The 20314-nt window shown below is 42.2% G+C and overlaps 1 protein-coding gene across 1 annotated transcript in view; it reads right to left on the bottom strand.

The window, feature by feature from the left end:
• PRELID2 (PRELI domain containing 2) overlaps positions 1 to 20314 on the bottom strand; it is a 121212-nt gene that overhangs the window by 61188 nt on the left and 39710 nt on the right. Inside the window, exon 4 of the mRNA XM_056574891.1 lies at positions 13630 to 13790. Coding sequence (XP_056430866.1) covers positions 13630 to 13790 — 161 coding nt within the window. The remainder of the gene's footprint in view (positions 1 to 13629; positions 13791 to 20314) is intronic.

Genomic DNA, 20314 nt, shown 5'->3' with positions numbered 1-20314 from the left:
TGTCTTCATGAAGAGACAAGAGCTCCGGCTCATTAACATCTAGGCCCCGCAAACTAAGCGGGGCCGTAAAGATTTCTTTTTGAGGATTAAGCACTTTCTTTTTACGAGTCGGCAGGTGATCTTTGGAGGGGACTTCAATAATGTCACCAGGTCCCAAGATAGGAGAGGCTCCAATGGTCCGCTGACTTGCGATAGTGTGGCACTGATTAGCATAGGACGCCCACATCCGGAGCCCCTCGGGGCACGCGGGTTTCACCTATCATCAAGGTAGTCGCAGGTCAAGGATAGATAGGTTTTATTTAAAGGAGGAAGCCGTCTCTTCCGCAGTGTCCGTGGTTGAGGTGGAGTTCTCCGATCACTGTATGATTTTGTTTTCCCTGAATGTTTCAGAGACCCCCCCGGATGGGAAAAGGTTATTGGAAGCTGAATTCGTCACTCCTGGAGGAAGTGGAGATAAGACAGTCCTTTGAGGATTTTCTTCAGAGTCCGGTACCTTTACTGGGCCTATGTAGCAGTAAGTCAGAGTGGTGGGAAATATTCAAGAAGCGGGTTGCAGGGTTCTTCCGCCAGCTCTCGAGCCTCAGGTCCCTGAACAGGTACCGCTTGTATCAGGGTCTGAGGAGGAAACTCGAGCTTCTCGTTTCGACTGGAGGTAGCCGACAGGATATCTCCAGAGTGAAATCCTTGCTGATGAGGTGTCAGTACGATACGGATTTTGGGAAGTACCGCTCGCCCGATCCTTACAGAAACTGAAAGATGTCAGTGAGTAAGATGTCAGTGAGTAATTTACAAATCTGTTTAACTTTCTGACACCAGTTGATAAAAAAAAAAAAAAAAAAAGTTTTTCACCGGAGTACCCCTTTAAGATCTTGTATGCAGGGGCAGAGAGTTTCCCGCTGGTGAACGGGTGGTCTGGCCGCTCTTTTGAGGTGGGGTCTTGAGTCCGTCAGGGTTGTCCTTTGCGCCTACTCTTATATGTGTTAGCGATTGATCCCTTCCTTAGGAGGGTGAGTCGTGGACCATTGGCGGGAGTCGGGATGAGTCTGGCGGAGCCGGCTGTCACCCAGAGAGTGGTGGCGTACGCTGACGATGTCACTATTTTCGTCTCCGAGAGAGAAAGAGAGAGAAAAAGAGAAAAAGAGAGAGAGAGAGAAAAAGAGAGAGAGAGAGAGAGAGAGAGAGAGAGAGATATCGATGTGGTGATGTCAGAGGTGGACCGCTACTCGGAGGCATCCGGGTCTAAGATCAACCGAGATAAGTGTGAGAGTCTCTGGCTGGGAGGGGGGGGATCCCACGTTTGATTGCCCGGACACCCTTCCAGGGCCCCAAGAATCAGCAAAAGTCTTAGGCATCACATTCGGCCAGGATGATTATCCCACCAAAAACTGGGATGGTAAGCTCCAGGATGCCGATCAGAAGGTGGACAAGTGGAAGGGTTGGTCTATGACCCTCAGGGAAAGAGTACACCTGATCAAATCTTACCTGCTCCCGTTGTTTATCTATCTGGGCAGCGTGTGTAAAAAAAAAAAAAAAAAAAAAAAAAAAAAAAAAAAAAAAAAAAAAAAAAAAACTAATGAATTTTTTTTTGGGTTTTTCTCTCCAAGTTGGATTATTTTAGTTATGGCAGCTAGCCATATTTTTGTTCTGTTACAGGGGTGGGGGTGGGAGGGAGGGGGTTATGTTTCCTAGTTTGGATATTTTTAGCTTTTGATCACAGCGAGGAAAGCTTTATTTATGTTCATTAGCTGTGTGTGTGTGTGTGTGTGTTGGACTATAGTAGGTAAAGATTTATTTATTTATTTTTGGTTTATCTGGGCTGGCCGGTTAGGAAGGTTTAAGTTGTTATTTTGAGACGGATAGTTTGTTTTTATGTTCAGTTTTGCTAATTTTGTTACAGTGAAATGAACTTGTTTTGTGTTTTGTAAAGTTTTGTACTTTTTTATTATAAGGGTGCATTCCCACGCTGCGTATTTTCCTACCCATTGACTTCAACAGGGAAAATACGCAGCAGCAAATACGCAGCAAATACGCCGTGTGGGAATGTACCCTAAAAGAGTGTCAGCAGAGAGCACTGTGGTCAGACTGGAAAGAAATTAAAAAAGAAAAGAACTTCCTCTGTAGTATACAGCAGCTGATAAGTACTGGAAGGGTTAAGATTTTTTAATAGAAGTCATTTACAAATCTGTTTTACTTTATGGCACCAGCTGGTATTAAAGGGGTATTCCGGTGGGAAACATTTTTTAAGGGGTTAAGCTCAAGAAGCCTATCCAAAATGCACTAACCAGTCGGGTAACTATGAGTGTCCCCTTGTAGAGGCGGATTTCCTACTGTACAAATCTGCTGCTACAAGCTGACACACAAAAGATACCCAGTCCTTCTGTGACTGCCATTGGCGCACCCACAACGTGAAATACATTGTGGATGTGCCCCCTTTGACCCTGCCTATAGAGAATTAAAGTCTTCTAGTTAACTCATTTGGTAGGACCTTAGGTTGGTCTCCCTGGAGTGTGGAGGTGTTTCGCCCCCCCGAGCCTGGTCCTGGCTACACTGCAAATCAACACAGTGTGCATTCTTTTTCTGATTTTCACATTAGCTTTAAAGGGGTACTTCAGTGGAATTTTTTTTTCTTTTATATCAACTGGTGCCAGAAAGTTAAACAGATTTGTAAATGACTTTTATTTAAAAATCTTAATCCTTCCAGTACTTTGATGGTGTATGCTCCTGAGGAAGTTCTTCTTTTTCACCCCTTAAGGACTCAGTGTTTTTCAGTTTTTGCAGTTAAATTTTTTCCTCCTCATCTTTTAAAAATCATAACTCTTTCAATTTTCTACCTAAAAATCCATATTATGGCTTATTTTTTGTGCCACCAATTCTACATTAGTCATTTTAGCCAAAAATCCACAGCAAAACGGGAAAAAAAATCATTGTGCGACAAAATTAAAGAAAAAAACGCCAACTTTTGGGGGCTTCCGTTTCTACGAAGTGCATTTTTCGGTAAAAGTGACACCTTCTCTTTATTCTATAGGTTCATATGGTTAAAAGGATACCCTACTTATATAGGTTTGATTTTGTTGTACTTCTGGAAAAAACCATAACTACATGTAGGAAAATTTATATGATTAAAAATGTAATCTTCTGACCCCTATAACGTTTTTATTTTTCCGTATACGGGGCGGTTTGAGGGCTCATTTTTTGCGCTATTATCTGAAGTTTTTATTGGTACCATTTTTGTTTTGATCGGACTTTTTGATCGCTTTTTATTTATTTTTTAATGGTATAAAAAGTGACCAAAAATACGCTATTTTGGACTTTGAAATTTTTTTACTTGTACGTCATTGACCGTGCGGTTTAATTAACGATATATTTTTATAGTTCTATAACACTGCACACACTGATCTTTTACACTGATCACTGGCATGTATTAACATGCCACTGATCAGTGTTATCAGCGCTTGACTGCTCCTGCCTGGATCTCAGGCACGGAGCAGTCAATCGTCGATCGGACAGCAAGTAGGCAGACAGGGATCCTCCCGGTGTCCTGTAAGCTGTTCGGGAAGCTGCGATTTCATTGCGGCGGTCCCGAACAGCCCGACTAAGCTGCCGGGATACTTTCAGTTTCACTTCAAACGCGGTTTATATCGCGGGAGCCGGCGTTAAGGAGTTCATTTATTTTCTGTCCGACCACAGTGCTCTTTGCTGACACCTATGTCCATGTCAGGAACTGTCCAGAGCAGGATAGGTTTGCTATGGGGATTTGCTTCGGCTCTGGTCAGTTTCTGACATGGACAGAGGTGTCAGCAGAAGAAATTCAAAAAGAAAAGAACTTCCTCTGGAGCATACAGCAGCTGATGAGTACTGGAAGGGATAAGATTTTTAAATAGAAGTAAATTACAAATTTGTTTAACTTTTTTCCTCCAGCAGACTGTGTACTACCAATCCAGCCTCTGCTTGATGGGGCTACAGGAAAAGGTGCAGACGCTTTTTAATGTTACACACTAACTGATAGCACTGCTATTTTCTTTCATGTAAAGGTTTAATACAGCAGAATTTTACATCAATACAAGGGAACATGGCCATTGTTAATATATCTTTCATAAAACACGTGGCCTATTTAATTTTTTTTTTGTCGTTGAAATGTTGAACAATATGTGTTGAACTAAAGTCAGCTCTGCACTTGTGTGAGAACAATATCACATCAGAACAATAGGCCCTGCTATACAATGGTTTGTGCTAAAGCATCTACTGTATATCTACACACATATAAAATAAGTTTTCATTATATTTTATCAGTCACACACCGAACAGCCACAACATTAACCCTTTCAGGACCAAGTCAAATTTTTTTTTTTTGAGGTTTTGTTTTTTCCTCCTCGCCTTATAATAGACATAATGGGGGAGATTTATCAAAACCTGTTCAGAGGAAAAGTTGCTGAGTTGCCCATAGCAACCAATCAGATTGCTTCTTTCATTTCTGAAAAGGCCTCTGAAAAATGAAAGAAGCGATCTGATTGGTTGCTATGGGCAACTCAGCAACTTTTCCTCTGGACTGGTTTTGATAAGTCTCCCTCAATGCTTTTATTTTTCCATCTAAAGACCCATATGAGGGCTTGTTTTTTTGCTCCACCATTTGCACTTTGTAATGACATCGCTCATTTTATCTGCAAATGTACAGCAAAATAAACAAAAAAAATTAGAAATTGAAAAAAGCAAAAACACCATTTTGCAAATTTTGGGGGCTTTTGTTTCTACCCAGTGCACCTTTCGGTAACAATGACACCTTGCCCCAGATTTATCAAACTATGAGAGAAAAAAAATAGAGTGATTTTCCCACAGCAACCAATCACAATTTTTTTTAACCTTTTTCAGTCCCCATAGGAGACTATCACATGCAATCTTCAGATTGATCAGTGTATACAATGTTGCTCCATAGAACAGCATTGATGAGTGTTATCGGCCCTCCATTGCTACAGCCTGCCATGGCTGGCTGCACATTGGAGCGCCGATCGGACGGCAAGGAGGATGGTAAGAGATCTCCCGTTGTCCTCTCATCTGATCGAGATGCCACGATTTTGCCGCAGCAGTCCCGATCAGCCCGCTGAGCTAGCCAGGATAAGGATTTAACACATCTAGACGCCAAGATCATCTTTGCATCTAAATGGTTAATGCCGGACACTGGCCCGGTCGGTGATGTTCGGCATTAGCCGTGGGTCTCCGGTTGCTAATAGCAACCTGGACCTGCCGAGTATGATATGTGCTCAGCTGCTGAGCGTGCGTCATACACTGGGAGCCCGCAGAGGATATAAATATACATCCAATTGAGGGAAGGGGTTTAAACTAATTTCTGATCAATCAAGATATGGACTCCATAAGAACTCTGAAGATGTCCAGTGGTGTCGGGCACAAAGATCCCTCTGGCCAACCCAAAGAAATTGACATTTTCCTGATAGTTTAGTGATCACGCACCTTTTTACAGTTTCTTGATACACTCTTCTATTCTCAAGATATAAGGGTATATAGTTTGATTGACAATTCAGGGAATCAGTCCGATAGACGTGAACTTAATTTTAAAAAAGGGAGTGAATATCGGGCCAATGGGCCAAGTTAATTGGTCTAGGTTGGTCTTCATGTAATTTCATCCTGCCTCTTGGCTAGCAACCAACTGCTGCCTTAAGGTAGAGTAGAAATTCAAATAGGGAAGTTGGCCATGAATTTCCCCAAAATATTCTTCCCCTACTTACCTACGTGAGAGAGAAGTCTAAGCTGTGGAGGTATTTACCTTTATCAGTTCCTGGGAGGATCAACCTCATTCAAGTGATAATTCTAACAAAATGTTTTTAAATTTAACCCCTTAAGGACACATGACATATATGTATGTCCTGATCCACTGGGACTTGGCGCATAAGGACGTACATTTAGGTCCTGTACATGAAGCGAGCACCGGAGCATTGCTCGCATCATGCATGGCAGGTGCCAGTTGCTATCAGCAGCCAGGGACCTGCTGGTAATGGCTGACATCAGCGAATGCATTGATGTCTGCCATTAACCCCCTTTTTTTTTTTCCTTTCTTGCTTTCTTTTTTTTTTTTTGCATTCACTGCCAGACAGTGGAAGAGAGATTTGGTATCTGGTATCTATAAAAGCAAGTACACTAAGCGATTGAGCTAGTGATTGTGTGTCTGTATACAAGAGTGTAAAGTATACAAGTGAGTGTACGTATAAAGGTGAGAGGGACTTAAAATTAATCTCACTACTGTTTTTTTGCCAGACAATACGTTAAGAGGTATAGACACCTCACAACAAATTAACCCATAGGGGTTAAATAATCCTCTTCTAAACGTATTGACAATAATAATACTTAACTTTTATTTGTGCTTTTTTTTCTCACATTTGTTTTTAAAAAAAGCACAAATAAAAGTTAAGTATTATTATTGTCAACACGTTTCGAAGAGGATTATTTAACCCCTATGGGTTAATTTGTTGTTAAGGGTCTTAAAATTAAGGGACTTTAAATTATGGTAGTCTAATTGAAATATTTGAAATTTGCAATCCCCAAATCTAGTATAGCCTCAATGTTGGTAAAGGCAGTCAAGTGTACATCTTGCACAATGTATGCAATGCTTGAACAGCAGTTTGTGGGTGCATATTGTTGTACGAGATGTGTGCGAGTTGTTCATTTGGAAGCCCAGATCCTGGATCTAGAGGAGCAACTGGCAACACTGAGACGCACTGACAACTTGGAGAGGAGTCTCCTGCTCACTGAGCAATTACTCTCTGGGGTAGAGGTGGGGGAGGATAGTGGGACGGAGGTGCAGGACAGTCAGGCAGCTAGCTGGGTTACAGTTAGAAAACGGGGTAGAGGGAAAAGTGTCAGGGAGGCTAGTCCTGAACTGGCACACCCCAACAAGTTTACCCGGTTGGCAGATGAGGGGGATGTCATTTCAGAGCTAGCAGTACTGCAGCAGGACTCCACCTCTGACCGCCAGGGAGGTTTCAGCTACAGTAAGGAGTGGGGGAGGAGTGCAGGGCAGGCCAGACAGGTGCTGGGGACTCAATTATTAGGGGGACAGACAGGGCGATCTGTCACAAAGACCGGGATTGCTGAACAGTGTGTTGTCTTCCTGGTGCTCGAGTTAGGCGCATCGCGGATCGGGTTGGTAGGTTGCTGGGTGGGGCTGGAGCGGACCCAGCAGTCATAGTACATATTGGCACCAATGACAAAGTAAGAGGTAGGTGGATTGTTCTTAAAAATGATTTCAGGGACTTAGGCCGCAAGCTTAAAGCAAGGACCTCCAAGGTAATATTTTCTGAAATATTACCTGTACCACGAGCCACACCAGAGAGGCAGCAGGAGATAAGGGAGGTAAACAAGTGGCTCAGAAGCTGGTGTAGGAAGGAGGGGTTTGGGTTCATGGAGAACTGGGACGACTTCGCTGTCGGATACCGGCTCTACTGTAGGGACGGGCTGCACCTCAATGGGGAGGGTGCAGCTGTGCTTCGGTAGTAGATGGCGAGAAGGGTGGAGGAGTGTTTAAACTAGGGACTGGTGGGGGGGAAGCTACAATGTAGAGGGGAAAGACAGTGTAGATAGAGAGGGTGGACTTATTATTATACCTGGGGGTGGAGTGGAGGGGTTAAAATGGTTAATAGGGATAGGCTTCATAGGAAGAAAACATACAAATTTAAATTGCATGTTGACTAATGCTATAAGTCTGTCCAATAAAACAGAGGAACTGGGGTGGTTGATATCTGAGGAGAATTATGACATAGTATAACAGAGACTTGGTTGGACGATAGCTGTGACTGGGCAGTCAACATACAGGGTCATAGTCTATTCAGGAAGGAACGGACAAAATGGAAAGGGGGAGGAATTTGACTTTATGTGAAATCGAGTCTGACGGCCGCACTGTGGGAGGATATATGGGAGGGAAATGATAATGTGGAGTCATTATGGGTAGAAATATATGGAGATGAAAATAAAAGAATTCTGATAGAGGTTAGCTATAAGCCACCAAACATAATGGAAGAGCCAGAAGATCAATTACTGAGGCAAATAAGACAGCAAATCAGAATGAGGTGATAATAATGGGGGACTTTAACTATCCTGTTATAAACTGGGAGACTGAGACCTGTGAATCTCATAAAGGAAACAGGTTTCTGACTATAGCTAAAGACAATTATCTGTCCCAAATGGTGCAAGGCACGACCAGAGGGGGCGCCCTACTGGACTTAATATTATTCAACAGACCTGAAAAAGAGTAACTAATGTGCAAGTAGAAGGACCCCTAGGAAATACTGATCATAATATAATACATTATAGCTTGTTCTTCAATAAGGGAATCTCTAAAGGGGCCAAAAAAACATTGAACATTAGGAAGGCAAAGTTTGATCAACTCAGAGAAGCCCTTAACAAAATAAATTGGGATAATGTCCTACCTGACACTAAATGGGAGACTTTTAAAAATATCTTAAATTCTCACTGTAGGAAAACCAATATGGAAAAATAAAAATGTTAAGGGGCAATAAATGACAAAAAATAAAGCATTTAAAACTACTAAAACAGGACGACAGTGAAGACGCATTAAAAAGCTATAGAGAAAAATTTAAATATGCAAAAAACATGCAAAATATGAAAAAATAGAGACAGAAAGACTCCTTGCCAAAGAGAGTAAAACTAACCCCAAAATGTTTTTTAACTATATAAATAGCAAAAAGGTTAAAAATGAAAGTGTTGGTCCTTTAAAAAATGATGAGGAAGAAATTATAAACTGGGATCAGGAAAAAGCTAATATATTAAACAAATTCTTCTCCACTGTATTCACCGAGGAAAATGAAATGCCAGGTGAAATACAGCGAGATAAGGTAAACTCCCCAGTACAGGTCACCTGTCTAACCCAGGAAGAAGTACAGTGCCACCTACAAAAAATCAAAACAGACAAATCACCAGGTCCAGATGGCATTCACTCCTGTGTTCTAAAGGAGGTTGGAGGTTTGGGCTGAGAAGTGGCACATGAGGTTCAACACTGATAAATGTAAGGTAATGCACATGGGGAAGGACTTGGGAGTCTTAGTTAACAGTAAATTTAACTGTAGTGACCAGTGTCAGGCAGCTGCTGCCAAGGCAAATAAAATCATGGGGAGCATCAATAGGGGCATAGATGCCCACGACAAGGAAATAATTCTACCGCTGTACAAATCACTTGTCAGACCACACATAGAATACTGTGTACAGTACTGGGCACCAGTGTACAAGAAAGATGTTGGAGAGGGTTCAAAAATGGCAACCAGAGTAATATGGGGAATGGGAGGACTACAGCACCCAGAAAGATTATCAGAATTGGGGTTATTTAGTTTAGAAAAAAGAAGGCTTAGGGGTGATCTAATAACTATGTATAAATATATCAGGGGACAGTACAGAGATCTCTCCCATGATCTATTTATACCCAGGACTGTGTCTATAACAAGTGGGCATCCTCTATGTTTAGAGGAAAGAAGGTTTCTATACCAGCACAGACGGGGGTTCTTTACTGTAAAAGCAGAGAGACTGGAATTCTCTGCCAGAGGTGATCATGGTGAACTCTGTAAAATAATTGAACCCCTTAAGGACCACGGACGTAAATGTACGTCCTGGCTTGGAGGTACTTCGCGTACATTTACGTCCTGTGTATCCTCTTTGCCTTCAAAAAATCATAACTATTTTATATTTTCATCCACAGACTAGTATGAGGGCTTGTTTTTTACGAGACCAGTTGTCCGTTGTAATGCCATGTAAATTTTTGCGCCGTGATCTGTACTTTTTATTGATACCATATTTGCTTATATAAAACTTTTAATACATTTTGGCAATATTTTTGGAATAAAATGTTATAAAAAGAAGACATTTTGGACTTTTTTTTTTACGTTCACCGTACAGTATCATTAACATAATAGTTCGGATATTTACGCACATGGCGATACCAAATATGTATATAAATTTATAGCAATCTATTTATAGCAATCATTCGATTTCTAATACTGATCAGTTCTATGTATAGGGCATAGAACTGATCAGTGTTATTGGTCATCTTCTGCTCTGGTCTGCTCGATCTCAGACCAGAGCAGAAGACCCGTGGAAGGCAGCGGAGGCAAGTGAGGGGACCACCGTCTGCCGTTGTGGATGATCGGATAGCTGCGGCAGCGATGCGGGCGATCCAATCATCCATTTGAGTGACCGCAATACTGCAGATGCCGTGATCTGCATTGATCATGGCATCTGAGGGGTTAATGGCGGACATCCGCGCGATCGCGGATGTCCGCCATTACCGGTAGGTCCCTGGCTGCTATCAGCAGCCGGGATCTGCCGCGCATGACCCGAGCATCGCTCCGATGCTCACAGTTATGTTTAGGACGTAAGTGTACGTCCTGTTGCGTTAAGTACCACCTCTACATGATGTACATTTACGTCCTGTGTCGTTAAGGGGTTAAAAGGGGTACTCCGCTGCTTGCGACCTGTCACAGCTGTCACGCCCCCTCCCATAAACTTGCATTGAGAGGGCGGAGCGTGATGGCATGAGGTGGTGGGGCTATGACGTAACGAGCTCCGGGCTCCAGCGTTTGGAACAGTTTGTTCCAAATGCTGAGGCAGTGGAGTACACGTTTAAGGATACCTAAGGTTTTACTGTACTTTGGATTTAACAATGTAAAATACTCACAAAGATGCCTAATATTACTTTCTCTAAATCAATTGTATACATGAGTCAATTCAGATATACTATTGCTACAGAACTAGGGTTGTTTTGTTGATGAGCACGCCTACATTGTTATGCTTGCAGCAAATATACTACACAATGATGTGTACCACATTTTCCTCTAAATTCTAGTACTGGAGGCGGTCAGATGATTTCTTTATTTCTATTTGTGACATTTCTCCTGGTATTCCCAACGGGTATGTGGTTTATATGGAGAGACATTGCTAATATACTGTCCTATTAACTAAATGTCTCTCTTAAATAGACCTCCAGCTCTGCGTTCATCCTAGAGATAGGCTGTCAGGCCCTGTAGACTTCATAATTCTTTGGAAAAAAACATCTCAGCTGGCAAAACATTGTGCCATTGTGATCATAGAAAAGAATTGTACTGCTCAATGCAATTTCATAGTCACACTGCTACCACTTCATCACAGATGTCTAAGCTTTTATTAGTTTCATTAAATGCAATTTTCAAACTTATTAATACTTAGTGTCTTAAATGTACAGGTTTCAGAAGGACTATTCTCTCCAAGGCAGAATACAACTGAATTCAACTGAAATATTGATCCCATATAAAAGTACAATCACCACATTACTTTGGAAAAACACTGTTCAAACCCTTGGAAGGAGCTACTTTAGCTTTACTTTTAGGACATAGCCACATTTTAAAATGCTATCATGTTATCTAGAAATAATATTTTGACATATTTGACGGCTATCACACCCCCTCCCGTAGGCTTAAATTGAGGGGCGGAGCGCGACGTCATACGGGGGCGCAGGCGTGACATCACACGCCGCCCGCCCTGTGATCGCCCGTAATCAGACCCGGAGCGAACACGCTCCGGGGACTGATTACATACGGGGTGCCGCGTGCAAGATCCCGGGGGTCCCCAACGGCGGGACTCCCGCGGTCAGGCATCTTATACCCTATCCTTTGGGTAAGATGTCTAAGTCCCGGAGTACCTCTTTAACTTCTTTTAAATTGTTTATGATATTGCAAGGATTATAACTTACTACTAAACAGAAGATAACCCCTTCCCTGTGGAATGACCTTTACAAAGGGCACAGAGCACACCAAGAAACCTCCCATATTTATTTCAGTAGGACTGCTCCAGTCTTATTGCCTATGTCCATGGGATTGCTGTATAACACTTCTAAATGCTGTTAAAAATAGCAAGATGACTGCCCCCATAATAATGAACATAAAAATAAAATAACAAATCCACTACTTTAGCCTTGTGTAAAATATTGAAGATGTTATTCCATCTTGTTCCTATTTTAAAAAAAAAGCATGTATTCACAACAAAAATTGAACCTATTGGAGTCCCTTGGTAAACACAGGCCTTGGAAATTGAGTAGAACCTTCTGGATTTTGGATCTGGAATGCTCTGGGCACCGAGGACAAGCAGGGCTCTGGGCACCGAGGACAAGCAGGGCTCTGGGCACCGAGGACAAGCAGGGCTCTGGGCACCGAGGACAAGCAGGGCTCTGGGCACCGAGGACAAGCAGGGCTCTGGGCACCGAGGACAAGCAGGGCTCTGGGCACCGAGGACAAGCAGGGCTCTGGGCACCGAGGACAAGCAGGGCTCTGGGCACCGAGGACAAGCAGGGCTCTGGGCACCGAGGACAAGCAGGGCTCTGGGCACCGAGGACAAGCAGGGCTCTGGGCACCGAGGACAAGCAGGGCTCTGGGCACCGAGGACAAGCAGGGCTCTGGGCACCGAGGACAAGCAGGGCTCTGGGCACCGAGGACAAGCAGGGCTCTGGGCACCGAGGACAAGCAGGGCTCTGGGCACCGAGGACAAGCAGGGCTCTGGGCACCGAGGACAAGCAGGGCTCTGGGCACCGAGGACAAGCAGGGCTCTGGGCACCGAGGACAAGCAGGGCTCTGGGCACCGAGGACAAGCAGGGCTCTGGGCACCGAGGACAAGCAGGGCTCTGGGCACCGAGGACAAGCAGGGCTCTGGGCACCGAGGACAAGCAGGGCTCTGGGCACCGAGGACAAGCAGGGCTCTGGGCACCGAGGACAAGCAGGGCTCTGGGCACCGAGGACAAGCAGGGCTCTGGGCACCGAGGACAAGCAGGGCTCTGGGCACCGAGGACAAGCAGGGCTCTGGGCACCGAGGACAAGCAGGGCTCTGGGCACCGAGGACAAGCAGGGCTCTGGGCACCGAGGACAATCCCTGCCTGTCCTTCCCTATAGGGAACTCTTTCTTTTTTTTATTCCTTAGATGCCACTGTCACTATTGACCCTGCCTCTAATATGTTAAACTGCTGGGAAAACAGTTATCTCGGATGTTAAACGTATGTTACTACCGCCAAAGCATGGTGATTTAGCAGAGAAAATGAATACTTATTGTCAGGTTTTTCCACACAATATATATGATCAATGGGGGAACTTTTTTGGCCAATCTATTGTCAATGGAACCTTCTAACAAATGGCATTGTATTAAAGTAGACTACAAGTTTACATTCCCCATTGTTTATAGGCCAAAGGTGGTTGACAAGACCTACCTTACACTAGGCAAACTAGCTGTCTGATTAGCCATATAAAGCAGGTGTAAGGTATTTCTCAAAGTTCAGTTTAATGACTGAACATTGGGCACTTTTAGCCTCCTTTACATTAATTCTTTATTGACATGTTGTATATGGCCTAAGTTATTTAAAATGTGTCCTGGCGAGGTGTTCTTTTTTAGTAGTAGCCAGTTCAATCTCTTTTGCCTGCAGTAAACAGCATTTACTAAAACTGCATTTCTGAACAGTCAATAATAATTACTAGTAATTGAAAACCTATTATTGCAAACAACACTGCTTAGAGCTATAGCCGCTGGTAGCATAACTAGACAAGCACTGCAGGTCTTGCTCCTATAATACTTCTGCATCACCAGTTCACATATGTTTCTTACCAATTGGAATTATGTTTGCTTTCCCGATACACAGATTCTTCACTCATTGATGCATATTGGGCCCATGTTAAGCATCGACTCTTTAGATTCATCACATGCGTTTTCATGTCCAGCCATGACTCTTCTTCTAGATATATATTTGCTATCTTAAGGATGCTCCACTGTGAATAAACAAAACAAGATTCAAATACAGTTTCTTGTTTCCATCTACCTGTAATACAAGATAGCCATAGGGGAGACTTATCAAAACTGAAAAAAAAATGTTTTTTAAATGAAAGCTATGACATAATAGATTGCTATGAGCAAATGCTCCATTTCTGCCTTGCACAAGTTCTGATAAATCTCCGCCTATATGTGCTTTGTGCCACTGAAACTGGGTTCAAATGTGCATTAGAAAAGCAGAAAAGCCATAAACACAACAAATCACTGCAAAACAATCAAGGGTGCCCTGATAAATCCATCAACCATTACACTAGAAATGTGTTCTGTGGATCACTGGAAAGGAATTAGGCTTGCATCAGGTACTGTTGTAAGACAGGCTAAGCATGTTCAAATACTTCATGAACCTGTGAGCAACTATACACCCTGAAAGCAAAGTGTTTAATGCAATGTGGACCACTCAGTAGAGGCCTCATGTATCAAAAATATCAGACAAAAAAAAAAAAAAAAAGTAGCCTTGTTGACTAAAGCAACCGGAATTTAGTTGTAATGTTTTAAGCTGCTGGAAAAACGCAAACGGCACTGCAATTTGTTACGAAGGTTAACAAGGACAGGTTTTTTTTAGCTTAAAAGTTTTAATAAATGGGCTTAATGTTGCAGATTTTCTACTGATACACCCACATTCTGGTGCATCAGTAGTAAATCCTATGGATGTTTTATTGTTATCATTGGATTTCTCCCCCCCCAAAAAAAGGAAAAAGCTGAATTCACAAGAAAAGCTATGTGTACATGTGAAAGTTTTACCAAAGCCTGTGAAATGATGATGTGCACTACACAAAAGGAGTTATAAAATACAAGCCCAACAAACGAATTGCAAGTTCAAAAGCCAGGAAACATACAGTGCTCTGGTTCTCCCGCTATCTTCCTTCTTATTTCTCGTTCTGGGGCCAACTTGAGCCATGGGCAGAGCTTCTTGACATCACCACTGCTGCACTTCTCTGCCGGTTGCCGCTGCAAGCAAAGAGCAGCACTGACGTCATTAAGCGTCGCCCATGCTCCAAACCGGTACCGGAAAGGAAGACAGAGAGGAAGCTAGGGGGAGAGCATGTAGCGGGTACAGGTAAGTATTATTATCATGATTAGTGTTACCTGCATTATTTGTCTGTACCAACAGGTTAGTGCAGGTGACACTGATGACAGATTCTTTTTAAGAGACCCAGAAGTACCAAAAATCAGGAAACTAAATGTACAGATCAGGTACAGCTGTAAAGGGGTGTCCAGTATCAAAAATGGCAGATACCATATTAGAAACCCAACTAATCAAAGTCAATAAGGTCTGTTCAGTGCTTTTCTTGTTTGGCATGTAAGGGTTACGGCTAAGGGTGCACGACTGCATGCACACCACATTTTTGCAATACAGTTCCAGTCTCTGATTTTTGGATGAAAAACGATGTCTGGTTGCATCCGTTTTTTTAAAGAAAAAAACGTATATGTTTTTAACTCCATTTTGAATAAAGTTTCACTTGTTTGATTGAAATTCCAATTAAAAAAACTGTGCAAAGTCCAAAACTGTATGGTGAAAACCGGTTGGAATTGTATGGATATACAGTTCTGTACGGTTCCCAATCACGCCCATGTTAAAAAAAACAAAAAACGTATACGGTTTAATACAGTTTTTCACCCGGACCAGAAAACGTGGTAGACTACGGTTTTGGGTACGGGTAAACAAAAACGGACAAAACCGTATATGATGCAAAACGGACTAAACCAGATGATGCGTTTGACATACGGTTTACAATGTTAAGTCAATGCATACAGTTCCATACGGTTTTTAACTTGAAACCGTATATGGAAACAATATAGCAAAAATGTGGTGTGCATGCACCCGAAGCCATTATTGTTTTTTGTTTTGCTCCTACAATATATTTGAACAATGGAGACTTTTGAAGTAGATGTAAATTAAAAAAAAGTTTCAAGGGGAAAAAATATCTAGTTCGCATAAATGCTTGTATTTTCCAGTTGTTCCTTAAATATATAAAGTTTTTACATCTAAATGGATGTTTTATTGTTATCATTGGATTTCTGAAGCACTTCAAAAAGAAAAAGCAGAATTCACATGAAAAGCTATGTGTACATGTACAACATTTACCAAAGCCTGTGGAATGATGATGTGCACTACACAAAAGGAGTTATAAAAAAAAACAAGCCCAAACAATATAATGGCGAGTTCAAAAGCCTGGAGACGTACAGTGATAAATGTGCGCCATTAAAACATATTGAGCACATTGATTTTCAAGGTCTTTATCACAAAGTACTGAAGTTTATTGAAATACCCTGCAGTTTTACTCTGAAAAGTTCCCACTCATTGTACTGCCCTTTACTGGTCAAGCCAGGTCCTTTTCTATAAAACAATGGTTAGCTTCATACCAACCATAGCAGAAATAAAGCTGTAACAATTATTAAACAGATGCCTTTAGTCTGCTACTCTATTGTGCGAAAATGCTTTAATGTAAAGGCTCATGGGAAGAAATGACATTTATGCATTACATACAACATGCAGATCTCCCCGGAAAATTAATAACACTTAAAATGAATTGGCCTGTCAGCCATGAGAAAAATTGCTTCAAGCAAGTAAATGTTAGCTTGGGTAGAAAATTGTAAGTATTTTCTGCTTCTGCTTAATCACAAGGTAACTGAGCCATACTCCCAGATTCACCCACACTTATTTAACCACTTTCCTGCCAAGGCCTAGGTTATGATGTACATGGAATATTAAGAGCAAATCCTATTGTGCAACTAAAAGGAAAATTCTATGCTTCCCCCACAATTTTGGAATTAACATGAAATTAAATGATAAGGCACACAGCCATGGTCTGGACCCCTGACTAAGGGGTATACCTGTGTAATAGGAGCCTCTTGCTTCATTTCCCTAATTTCCTGTTCCCATTTTAATCCCTTAAGGACGCAGGGTTTTTCCGTTTTTGCATTTTCATTTTTTCCTCATCACCTTCTAAAAATCATAACGCTTTCAATTTTGCACCTAAAAATCCATATGATGGCTTAATTCTTGCGCCACCAATTCTACTTTGCAGTGACATTAGTCATTTCACCCAAAAATCCACAGAGAAACGGAAAAAAAATTCATTCTGCGACAAAATTGAAGAAAAAAAATGTCATTTTGTAACTTTTGGGGGCTTCCGTTTCTACACAGTTCATTTTTTGGTAAAAATTACGCCTTATATTTATTCTGAAGGTCCATAGGGTTAAAATGATACCCTGCTTATATAGGTTGGATATTGTCGTACTTCGGAAAAAAATCATAACTACATGAAGGAATTTATATGTTAAAAATTGGCATCCTCTAACCCCTATAACTTTTAAATTTTTCTGCGTACCGGCCGGTATGTGGGCTCATTTTTTGCACCGTGTTCTGAAGTTTTTAAAGATACCATTTTTGTATTGATTGGACTTTTTGATCACTTTTTATTCATTTTTTCATGAAATAAAAAGTGAGCAAAAATACACTATTTTGGAATTTGGAATTTTTTTGCGCGCACGCCATTGACCTTGCGATTTAATTAAAGATATAGTTTTATAGATCGGACATTTCCGCACATGGCGATACCACATATGTTTATTTTTATTTATACAGTTTTTTTTTATGGGAAAAGGGGGGGGGGGGTGATTCAAACTTATTAGGGAAGGGGTTAAATGACCTTTGTTAAAAAATTTTTCCACTTTTTTTTGCAGTGTTATAGCTCCCATAGGGACCTATAACACTGCACACACTGATCTCCTATGCTGATCCCTGCAAAGCCGAGCCATAGTGAGATAGGGGCTCGATTGCTCAAGCCTGTAGCTCAGGTCTGGAACAATCAATCGACGATCAGACGCCGCGGAGACAGGTAAGGAGACCTCCGCTTGCGTCCCAGCTGATCGGAACATCGTGATTTTATAGCTGCTGGGAAGTGTTTACTTTCGCTTTCAGGCGCGGCGGTCAACTTTGATTGCCGCGTCTGAAGGGTTAACAGCGCGCGGCACAACGATCGATACCGCGCGCTGTTAGCCCAGGGTCCCGGCTATGATTAGCAGCCGGGACCGACCGGGTGTGATGCGGGGTCACGGCGTGACCCCTTTTTACACACCGGGACCGGGCGTACAGGTACGCCCTACGTCCTTAAGGAGTTAACCTACTCTTTGGTTCACCCTCCCCCCATTGTGTAGTTAACCAAAAACCAATACATTTTTCCTAATCCTTTCTTAACCCCTAACTGTGCACTAAACAAATAATCCAACAATTCGTGTTTACATATTTCCCATCTTGGGTTTCTTCTTTCTTTAAATGCACTTTTACCCCTTTTTCCATAAAGCCCACTAACAAATATTTAATCAGGTTACCTTCTATAGGAAGTAGGTTCAGTTGTGCCAATATGTACTAGTATCGGAAATTGGGAATACTCATACCACCCATTTTTACCGGGGAATTCAGAAATTTCAGTTTTATTCTGACACGTTTGCGGCCCCATATAAGTTCATTTATTTTTCTGTGCCTTTAAAATATTTATTATTTATCAATAATGGGGCTGCTCTTAGGAAATTTAACAGTATTGGAAGAAGCAACATTTTTAGCAATAATGTGTTATCTGCTACTGCAAGGAGGAGCTTGTTCCATATATTTATTTTCCCCTGTATTTTGCCAGTGCCTATACTAACTTCAGTCGGGTAAAATCTTTATTTTTGTTTTAGATTTTAACTCCCAAATATTCTAGACTATCATTAGTTTTTAATATTGCTATATTACTTATTGGGATATAAATTTTGCTATCTCTGCATCCGTTAACTCCAAAACCTTCAAATATCTCTGTGGATCTGACCATTTGTACCAGAGGTTCAATCGCTATCGCGAAGAGTATGGGGGATAATGGACAGCCTTGCCTGATGCCACGATACAAGGTGAAGCTTCCTGTATATTCCTCATTTATTTTGATCTTAGCGCTTTGAGAGCTATAAGTTACTTTTATTGCCTGCTGTATAATTTCCCCTAAATTAATTTCTTCCACTACCTGATCTAAGAAGCCCCACTCCATCCTGTTAAAAGCCTTATTAGCGTCTATCGACAGAACCTGCATATTCAGGAAGGTTCTTTGTATGTTTGTATAAATATTTCTCCCTGAGATGAAGCCTTTCTGTTCGTCTCCAATAATGAATTTTACAACCTTCTGAATACGTCTCACCCAAATTTTTGTGAAGATTTTACAGTCTGTATTTAACCCCTTAAGGACGCAGCCCTTTTTCACCTTAAGGACTGAGCCCTTTTTCGCAATTCTGACCACCGTCACTTTACGAATTAATAACGCGAAAACGCTTTTACCGAATATTCTGATTCTGAGATTGTTTTTTCGTGACATATTCTACTTTATTTTGGTGGTAAATTTTCGGCGTTAATTGCATCCTTTTTTGGTGAAAAATCCCAAAATTTCATGAAAATTTTGAAAATTTTGCATTTTTCTAACTTTGAAGCTCTCTAATTGTAAGGAAAATGGATATTCCAAATAAATTTAATTTTTCTTCACAAACAAATATGTCCACTTTATGTTGGCATCATAAAATGGACATACTTTTGCTTTTTAAAAAAATTAGAGGGCTTCAAAGTAGAGCAGCAATTTTCAAAAATGTCATGAAAATTGCTAAATCTGAAGGGACAGATGTTACAGAACTACAACTCCCAGCATGCCTGGGCAGTCGAGGCATGCTGAGAGTTGTAGTTTGGCAACATCTGGAGGGCTACTGTTTGGGCACCACTGTAACAGTGGTCTCCAAACTGTGACCCTCCAGATGTTGCAAAACTACAACTCCCAGCATGCCCAGACAGCCTTTGGCTCTCTGGGCATGCTGGGAGTTGCAGTTTGGCCCCCCTAGTGGTTGCCACAGTAAAGATCGATTTACTTTCACTTTCAATTCCCCCCCCCCCCCCCCACTGTCGATTCCCTACCTGATCAGGATCCTGCAGGCTCCAGCGAAGATCCCAGGTCCCCAGGCATCTTCTCCTGCAGGTACGTCCTCCATCTTCTTCCCAGAGCCCCTCGACATCCAGGGGCGGGCAGAACGGGGGTTGCCATGGCAACCCCCTGTCCTGCGCTGCCATTGGTCAGAACTCCGTTCTGAGTAATGGCAGGGGATAGGAGTAGATCGCAGCTTTGCGATCTCACTCCAATCCTTTAGGCTGATCGGGAGTGTTGCTGACAACTCCGATCAGCCCTATTTTCCAGGTGATCGGGTCACCAGAGACCCGATCAGCCCGGAATTGGAGAAAATCGCATGTCTGAATTGACATGCGATTTTCTCCGATCGCCGACATGGGGGGGTGTGCTGGGTGATGTGCCGGGATGCCTGCTGAATGATTTCAGCAGGCATCCGGCTCCGGTCCCCAACCGGCTAGCGGTGGGGACCGGATTTCCCACGGGCGTATGGATACGCCCTCGGTCCTTAAGGACTCGGAATGCAGGGCGTATCCATACGCCCTGCG

This window comes from Hyla sarda, chromosome 4 (genome assembly GCF_029499605.1).
Source record: "Hyla sarda isolate aHylSar1 chromosome 4, aHylSar1.hap1, whole genome shotgun sequence".
Lineage (NCBI taxonomy): Eukaryota > Metazoa > Chordata > Amphibia > Anura > Hylidae > Hyla > Hyla sarda.
This window is presented reverse-complemented; position numbering and strand designations above follow the sequence as displayed.